This window comes from Parasteatoda tepidariorum, chromosome X2, assembly GCF_043381705.1.
Source record: "Parasteatoda tepidariorum isolate YZ-2023 chromosome X2, CAS_Ptep_4.0, whole genome shotgun sequence".
Classification (NCBI taxonomy): Eukaryota; Metazoa; Arthropoda; class Arachnida; order Araneae; family Theridiidae; genus Parasteatoda; species Parasteatoda tepidariorum.
The window spans coordinates 30,656,264-30,665,663 of record NC_092215.1 but is presented as its reverse complement, the minus strand read 5'-3'; the positions used below and the strand labels follow the sequence as shown (position 1 = coordinate 30,665,663).

Genomic DNA, 9,400 nt, shown 5'->3' with positions numbered 1-9,400 from the left:
ATAATGTAGAAAAAGGAGTTTATCAATTTAGCTTATGAAAACATTCATATAATCTTACTTATTTCAAAATATAAGTTCCTTCCAGAGAAAATATCAATAAAAATATTTTGTATGTCTGTTATCAAGAATAAAAGAAAATTTGTGTGAAGTTACAGCTTTGAGCAACACATGTAACAGCATAGATTGTTGCTATTTCTGAATCATAAATTTAAACTCTTTTTTAGAGTGATTTTTTTTAAAGAAAATTAGTATTGAAATAAAATAAAAAAATATTGAATGTCCTAAAAGAAATACAAAAAAAAAAAAAAAAANAAAAAAAAAAAAAAAAAAAAAAAAGTTTGACCATGATCCACTGTCTTCTGTTAGTGATAAAAGATGTGAACAAATGGTGCTTATGATACTCTATTGTATTGTTTTTAAATGAGTGTAAGCAATAAAAATTGAGGAACTTGTTTCAAATAAAGATTAAATAAATTGTTTTAGCATCTAAATTTAAGTTTTTTTCACTTCCTAATAAGTTTTTCTATTCTTCACAACTATTCAAAGTACTTACAAAAACTCTGCAGGATAAACAAACTTAGTAATATTTTAATAGCTGTTTTAAAAAAAATAAATTTTGACTCATTTATACTATGCCAGACTATATTTTTATAATGTTTGAAGCAATTTGTATCAATATACTTGTTATTAAAAAACAATAATTAAAAATCAAGTATTTTCAAAATCCAGAAAATTCTCAGCTTCAAATAATTCTTCAAAGAAAAGCTAATATTGGATTTAATTTCCTTTTTCTATTTTAATCCTCTTTTTAATAAGTGGAAGCATCAAGGACTAAAATTACACAAAAATATAAAAATGTGGGTTCAAATGTTTTTTGAAAATCTTTTAAAAAGTGTAGAATTTCAAAGTTTATGCATGGAGGTGAAGACTATATTTTGTGGGACGAGTGTGATGTAGAATCTATTGCAGAGTGTGATCTGTATGACAACACTGGTAACGTTATTGAATTCAACACTAATGAAGTTCCAGAATCTTTAAATTTGTCTCTTTATAGTATGTTTTAAAAGTTTTCATTGTGCTGAATTTTTTTAAATACTCTTTAATAATCTTCTTATTCCTGATTTTTTTTTTTCTGAGTGCAATTTAAATTGTTCTTAAAAAAACCTGTATATGTAAAGAAAATATGATGAGAAAATCTAAAATAATTGAATACTTAAAGCTTTTAAAAAGGGTCAATTGATACATAGTTATTCATTGCTTTAATTACATTGCTATTTCATAATGAACGGATGTCAGACTTTAATATTAGTGTATAAGTCAATCCTCTGATTTTCATAAAACTTTGGTGATTTGAAGAAGCGACTTATGGACAACATAAATATAAATATTTAGACACCAGGATAAATATAAATTATTTAATTACAGTAAAACTTGGAAGTTTTTTCAACATACGTCAAAATTCCATTGCTTTAAATTTCGTATATTATCCCAAATAGTTCCTAAATTATTTACCACTGCTTAAAGGGAATTACATATATACAGTGAAACCTCCTGTTATGGACACTCCTGCAAATCGGACGCCTCTCAATACGGACATATTTTTAATTCTCCGGGAATCTTCTATGAATAAACCATTACGTACATTCTCCGCAAAGCGGACAATCATTTTGATCCTGAAACGTTGTTTTTTATCTCTACAAATCGGACGCTATTTTTTCTAAATAAATTGCAAGCTAAAAAAATGCAACTTTTCACCATTTTTAAAGCATGTAAATAAAACTTTTTGCCTTATCCATAACTAAAAATATTGTTAAGCTATTTCACCACCGAAAAAGCAATCTTTCTCCTGTCACCTTGCCTTATCTTTGTAAAGAAAGGAGAGAAAATGGTACTGCACTCCTGAAATAATTCTGACATCGGCATCTTTTGATCTTTTCATCTGGACCACACAGGTTATGAGACCCCTCAAGTTGAAATGACTTCTCTCAATGCTTCTTCCCCATTGAAAATTTCTTTAATTTTCTTATCAATTTGAAGACTGTATTTAACACAACTGGGGTAAAAAAAAAAGAAAACAGAAGTATAATTTTTGAGTTGTTCATATAAATGAAACATTTATTCAGACACTTGATAGCTGATCAATTGTGAATAATCATCTCCAAAGGTCCTCATGACTTACAGGTATGCATTACTTTTTTTTCTGTGAATCATGGGAGGTTTATTTTCCAAGAAGGTATTAACCATGTTCCCTATCAAATGATAAGTAGGTGTAAGGGGATGTGAACCTAATAATTGAAACGGACTGAGCACAGTACGCTCCTATTTGGTATCATATGTCTAACTTGAGTATCTATGCTAATAGGAAAATTATATTTATTTATCTGTGGCTACATCCAGAATTATGTATTTATATCAAACTTCTTTATATATTCTTTTTTATCTTTCTTATTGTTTAAATAAATATTCTTGTAGATATTTACAGTATTCTTGTAGATATTTAATTATTTCTACATCTTTGAGAATATTCTAAAAACAATTTACGGTGTTAAATTTCGTTATTAAGGTACCCTTCCCGTAAACGGACAACTCTCATAAATGGACAAATTTTTTGGTCCCATGAATGTCCACTTAACGGAGGTTTCACTGTATATATATAAATATATATATATATATATATTAAAGAACAAGAGCTTAATTTCTTTGGTTACTAATCAAAAGAAACTTTACGCAAGACCCATTAAAAAGCTGAAATCTAGGACATCATTCTGACACAATACATCACCGTATCTTTTAGTGCAAGGTTAGAGAATAAACCTAATTGTCTTGGTGGCATGAGGTGATGCATGTTTAGTGTTTATAAGAATAGAACTGCTGTATGCTTTTTCTTAAACTACACTAATTACATTTTTCTTTTCTTGTTTAATTTAGAACGATACACTAAATTACTTTATATCTTATGATATGCCCTTAATGAAATTGCACTGAAAGCAAAAACTACAAATAAAGTAATTATTTTTTAAATCTTTTGTTCTGGGAAAAACAAGGTAATTGACACTTTTTTTTAAAAAAAGATCAAATTTGCTTTTTGCTACATGTATTTTCCTTGGATAAAGTTCTAAAAATAAGAACTATTAGTTTAAAAGCAACTAAAAGCATAATAAATACAAGAAAATAGGATTCAAAAATTTAGACTTCCAACTTTTAATTAAACTGGAAAATGCTAGATACCTTGCCACTCCAAGGAGATAAAAAAAGTGAACTATTTTGTAAATAATATCAAGACATGGCACATCCTATGCTGTGTTCAGAATAAATATATATCATGCTGCAAAATTGCACTTAACACAGCAATAGTGTATATTCATCAGTGTTTAGTACACTTTTTATAAAAAAAAAAAACTTTTCTAAACTATTCAAGCTATTTTTTTTTAAATTTTAAAATTTACACATCTAAAATAACATAATTCAACATTTTTATTACACATTCATCAAAATTTAAAATAATTACTAAATCAAGTAATAAAAAACACTTGTAATATACAATTTTGTATAATTATTTTTGATTCACTCTATCAATTTTAGAGATATAGTGAAAATAAAAAGCAGAACCCTACAGCTTATAGTGAGAGTTTAGAATTGATAAAGAAAACTTATACTTGTTTAGAGAAAGTGCTTTAGTCTGATTTTGTAATTTAACATTTGACATTTATTAGCAAATCTTAAGTATTGCCCTCTAACTGCATAAAAATTTGATCATTAAACCTAATCATTTAGGGTATTAAGTTTTTTTTTTTGACATAGAGCTTAGACTAAAGAGCCGTTTTGAGGTAACATGGCATTTGGAATATTAACATAAGAGTACTTTGTGGACAGTTAATGTTAAAAAGGTCTAAAACCAATTTAAAATTCCAGTTTGTTATAAAATTTTGCGCTAAATAATCAAATTTTGAGCAATTGAGGTGAACATACATCACAACACAGTCTGATCATCACCTTTGTATCTTTTTTAAGATTAATAATTTACAAATACTTCAATTAGAATGCTGTGACATAATATTTAAGTAAAAAGAAAAAAAAATTCCTTGAATAATAAGTTAATTGAGAAAACTCAGATATAATTTCAATTTTGTCACAATTATCTATGAATAAAATGCAAACATTCAAAAGATAAAAATAAATAATTTATTAAAACAATAAATGTATAATTTATAAGCTAACTAGACCCTGATTGTGAAAAGGGCAAAACTAATGAAGGTATAAGATATGACTTCAATTCTTCAAATAGCTGAGCTACATCTGGATTTTCTTTAGCTAATGTTTTAATGGTTTGAGTGAACTGCAACAAACCTAATAAAGAAAAAAGGAATCATAGTAAATGAATGTTAAATTTAAATGCATATAAAACAATATACCTTTATATAGTTGAAAAATATTTTTTTTAAATTTTAACTATTTTAGATTATTGTTAATCACGAAAAGTATAAAAATAATTCTTTTTCTTAAATTTGAAAATTTAAAAAAAAAATGTGATTGGCTTCAGTTTGAGTTAAGTGGCCACATAGAATACACACACAACTTTGAATAAGAACAAATAACCTCTCAGTTTAGAACACAAAATATATCAATATCACACACAAAAGCAGAGGAAAACATTATTACAAAATAAATATTGAAGAAAAAAAAACATGAAGATTTCACAACTAATCAGTTAAGGAAATAAACAGGGTACAACAGAAAGCACAAGTGTTTTTGAAAATTGTATTGAGTTACTGAAATTACTTCATATGCCCATTGTTTGGAGTTGGAAACAATTATTTCCCGTTATTATATATAATAATTTGCAATAATTTTAGGTCACACATGCTGCGACAACAGACTTTACAAGGTAGCATGTTACAGAAATGTTTAGCTTCAGAAATTTAGCAATGACACAGAACTTCTTCAATTAAATCTGCAAACATGTAAAGAAATTTAAACTCAAAAAATACAATACAATTTTCACACTAACTTAAAATTGAGTAAAACAACTAATTCTGTATATTGCTTTCTGAAATTCTGGGAAATCTTAAGCTTTTTTTCTTCTTCAAAACTTCAAGCGACACACTAAACTGCTACTGGAGCGCAAAAAATATATTAAACAAGGTTAAAATTTATGTCGGGGGATTTCTGAGAACTGGAGTTAACATAGCATGCTTGCTTTGAATTAATTCAATTTTAAAATTTATTGCAATTTCTTAATTGCCAACTTGAATTAGATAATGTACTGTCGATGCTCGCTTTGACAAACCCTGTGATGCAAACAAAAATGGATGTTAAAAATCAAGTTACTATATCATAAATCATAATTACACACAACTGTAGCAAATGCTTACTCATAATTCATAAATAATGGATTTATTTTGACAAAAACATTGTTCTACCAACTTTCAATTTTTTAATTCCTGTTCTAAGCATATCACTTTATGCTGGTTACCAGCAGCTACTTTTCTTAAATAGGCCAGGCTTGGCACAAATAACTTTCATAAAACTAAATAGTGACATTCTGGGATAAAGAGACTCCAATTCTAAGGTTTGGCTGCCTTTTTCTACTCAAGCCTCACATAAAGTGTCTTTTTCAAGCAAACACCACAAACAAACCTTCAGATGCTCGACTAACCTTCCCATTTTTTTGCATTTTGGTTGACAACACGTGGTTAATAACACAATCTGATTTATATCCATATCTCAAGAATAAAATATAAATAACTCTTCATAGTGTAGCAGATTCTGGCACTTTCATAGTGTAGCAGATTCTGGTTCTTACGCCATAAAACTATACTTTCAATACAATCCTTGCCATATAAGATATGCAAGGTCATTATTACTAAGATCAGATGGTAAAATTCTATCTTCAGTGGTCTACATTTAAATGGATATCTACTTAAACAAAATGAACAAAAAAATTTAATATTTTTGAAACCATGACTTGTATTGGAGATGTTCATAGATAAATTGAGTCAAGGTCTGAGACATCTGAATTCATTTTGGGGAAATTTTAAGTAAATACTTTCACCTTTGTATAATAGTTGTTCAGGCTAACAAAAAATGAATTTTAATTTGTCAAGTTAATCAAGTTATATAGGAATGTCTACGCAATAAAACAAATATTATTAATAGTTATAACATTTTCATCATGGCTAGGACATGAATTATTCTGTGATGTATGTTGAAGAATTGAGCAGTTTCTTTTATAGGGGGAACACCATACTCCAGTTTATTCCATTATTGTGAAGCTTCTAAAACAATGGTTAAACTATAATACACTTTGCAAAAATTACAGCCTATAGTAAAAGAAAATTTAATGATTTCCAAATTTAACTGCTAATTTATACAACTCCAAAATTGACAATTAATAATAAATAAATGTAAATGCAATATTACCATCTTTATCAGAAGAAAAGCCATAATTCGGAATTACATCTTGCTGAATTTGAGTAGCAAGTGGAAAAACTAGTTGCATATGTAGTAACATGTCATTACCAGCATTGTTCTTAGCTTCAGCTAACCTAGCTGCATGTTCAGGCAAAGAATATGTTGTAATAATATCTCGAATAGCAGCTGTAGAAAATAAATAAAAAGATTAATTATTGTAGAAACTCTTACAAATATTCTTTAAACTTACAACCAACTTTGTATTTCATGCATTTTATTTAAATAAAAAAATTTCTGATCAGTTATACAGGAACAATATAGATTAAAACTTCAGTTAACATTTTTACTACTATTTGTTAAATATACTTACTATGTACATCTTACACACTAATAACAACAAGAAAACTTCTAAAGCATTAATAAAACCAGTGAAATTTTATACTAGTGTCACCACTCAATGTGATGACAGTTAATGTTATCAACTGCTTATTGATATCAAAATCACTCAGTCTGGAATTCATTTGTAGGTTAAAATTATCCATTTCTGTGGAATTTTTCTCTTTCCTTTCTTCATTGTTTAATGTTAACAGTATTTTTATTCATTCTGTGTGTTCAGAAGAAACCTTTTTTTTCTCTGTACAAATGTTTGAATTTCCTAGAATTTTCCCCTTTCAACTGCAGGTGGTCAGGGCTGTGCTGATTAACTGTTAATGAATCTGGTTTTCTTTGTTTCTTGTAAGGGCAAGGTTTTATCTAAACCAAGAGCAACCCTATTGTCATTTTGTGCCCAGCTCACTTACATTGAGTTTGGTGATAAGGATGGTAGAAAGAGAACTGGTTTAACACTGAAATAAAAGATTTGTCATTCAAAATTATTTGACCAAGAAAACTAAGGTTCTTGATGCAGTGTACCGATCGTCAACTTTATGTGATCAAGTTTCTGCCGAAACAATTGGAAACTGCTTCCCCTGTGCAAGATTTTGCAAAAAAAGTAGTTAAGGAAATTGTAGAAATTATGGACCATCCTTCAGCCCCTCAATGTAAGGGGTCCTAAATTTTTTAGACTTACTCCAAATTTTAAATAACATGAGAAAAGTATTATACATATTTTCAGAAATATGGAAAAGAAATGTTAAATAGGTCAAATTCTGTTGAATGTGTAGCCTATCTACCACACTGCAATTATTCAATTTCCAATTCACAATATATAAGACATGTTAACTGTTAACTCTATTCTGGGGGTACATTTTCATTGATGAAAATTGACACTGTTGATAACATTCTCTCCACAAATGCTATATCATATTAAGCTAGTTTTGGGTTTAAAAGAAAGTAGAAATTATAAAATTTTCTAATAGTTCAAAATATTATAACAATTCGAAAATATTTTTGATATGAACGTTAATGATAGTAAATGTTTTTTCTTTTTTTTTCCTTAACTTTCTAGAGCTAAGCATTATATTATATAGTTACTATATCTTTAATATTGCTTCAATTGACTCTTTTCTAAATAATTTCTATAGCTCACTAAAAGGGGCTAAAATAATCAGCAAACAATTGTTTGGTAAATGACCTTTTTTTTCTTCCCCTTTAATAATTTTTTTTAGTAAAAACACTCTTTACAATTTAGTTATCAGTATTACTTAGCTTATTAAATTTATATTTAAAGAATAAAGCAGCTATGAATACAATTAAACTTTAAAAAACTAAGAAAAAGTTAAACATCCATTTACGTTGATACAAAGAGACTGAATAAAAGATCCAAAAATATTGTTGGTCTTGTGGCACTATTTTTTGTTAGCTAGACAGTAACAGGATACCAAAAATAAAATAGCCAGCATGATGAAAAATTTGTAAAAAATGTGCTTAAAATAAAAGCACACATTAAAAAAAAACTAAATTTCAAAAGAAAAAAAAATACCAATGAGAAACATTTTATTAACTTTATTACGATTCTTATACTTAATGAATAAATAAATGCTGATAATATCAAATTTGCACCATTAATACTACAAATAGAAAGTAATAGCAAATTTAAGTACAGAATTGAGATACATTTAGAATGAAAGATGAATACAATTAGAATGAAGAATGAAATTTAAATAATTTTAAATTGCAATTTAATTTAGTATAAATAGTATTAATTTTCAAAATATTAATTTTTTTACTTTAAAACAAATGAAAATTAAAAAGCAACAATTGAAGAAAGAAAAATTTAATGAATTTTTTAAGAAATGAAAAAAAAAACTGTCATTCACAGTTTTAAACAAAGAAGTACAGTAGACCTTACATTAAGAGTTCTTTATACAATTTATAATATTATCTAAAAGTATCATAATCAAATTTCATAAATACAATTAAATTAACAAATGACATAACAATAATCACAACTTCAAAATACAAATGATATTTACAATTATAAATAGTATACTACGCTTATTTTGATAATCAAATATTGTTACATGAATACTTAAAACATACCCACTTATAAAATAATTGGTTAGTTATTTATGAAATAAAACTAAGAATTTTTAATTCGATTAAGTTTATTTAATTTAATAAACTGAAAATTATGACAAACTAACATTTTAAACTGCTTTTTGAAATATAGGGTATAGGTTATTTTTAAAAAAATAAAACTTAATGGTGCATCCTTTCATAGCAAAGTAGAAATGTATTCTACTTTCTCTTTTTGATAACTTTATCTACTGCTTTTAGGGTAGGGGTGCACAGCCTTTTTGAGTGAAGGGCCACTTGCACAGCAGGTTGGCTAACGAAGGGTCGCACATGTATTTAGACATGTTAATGACAAATGTAATAATGTTTATTTAAACATCATCGTTCCATTTTTTTTATTAATAAACTTAGTAATATCAATAAATTAGAAGTGTTCCATTATTAGAATTCATTCAAAAATAAAAAAACTTATACTTTTTTTTTTTTTTTTTTTTTTTTTTTTTTTTTTTTTTTTTTTTTTTTTTTTTTTTTT

At 26.8% G+C, this 9,400-nt stretch overlaps 1 protein-coding gene across 1 annotated transcript in view; it reads right to left on the bottom strand.

Annotated features, from left to right (window-relative positions):
* Nucleotides 1-4,159: 4,159 nt before the first annotated feature.
* The window catches only part of LOC107440931 (protein C10), an 8,684-nt gene continuing 3,443 nt past the window's right edge, over nucleotides 4,160-9,400 (bottom strand). Inside the window, exons 2-3 of the mRNA XM_016054022.4 lie at nucleotides 6,421-6,597; nucleotides 4,160-4,347 (exon numbers count right to left, since the gene is read on the bottom strand). Coding sequence (XP_015909508.2) covers nucleotides 4,214-4,347; nucleotides 6,421-6,597 — 311 coding nt within the window. The 3' untranslated portion in view covers nucleotides 4,160-4,213. The remainder of the gene's footprint in view (nucleotides 4,348-6,420; nucleotides 6,598-9,400) is intronic.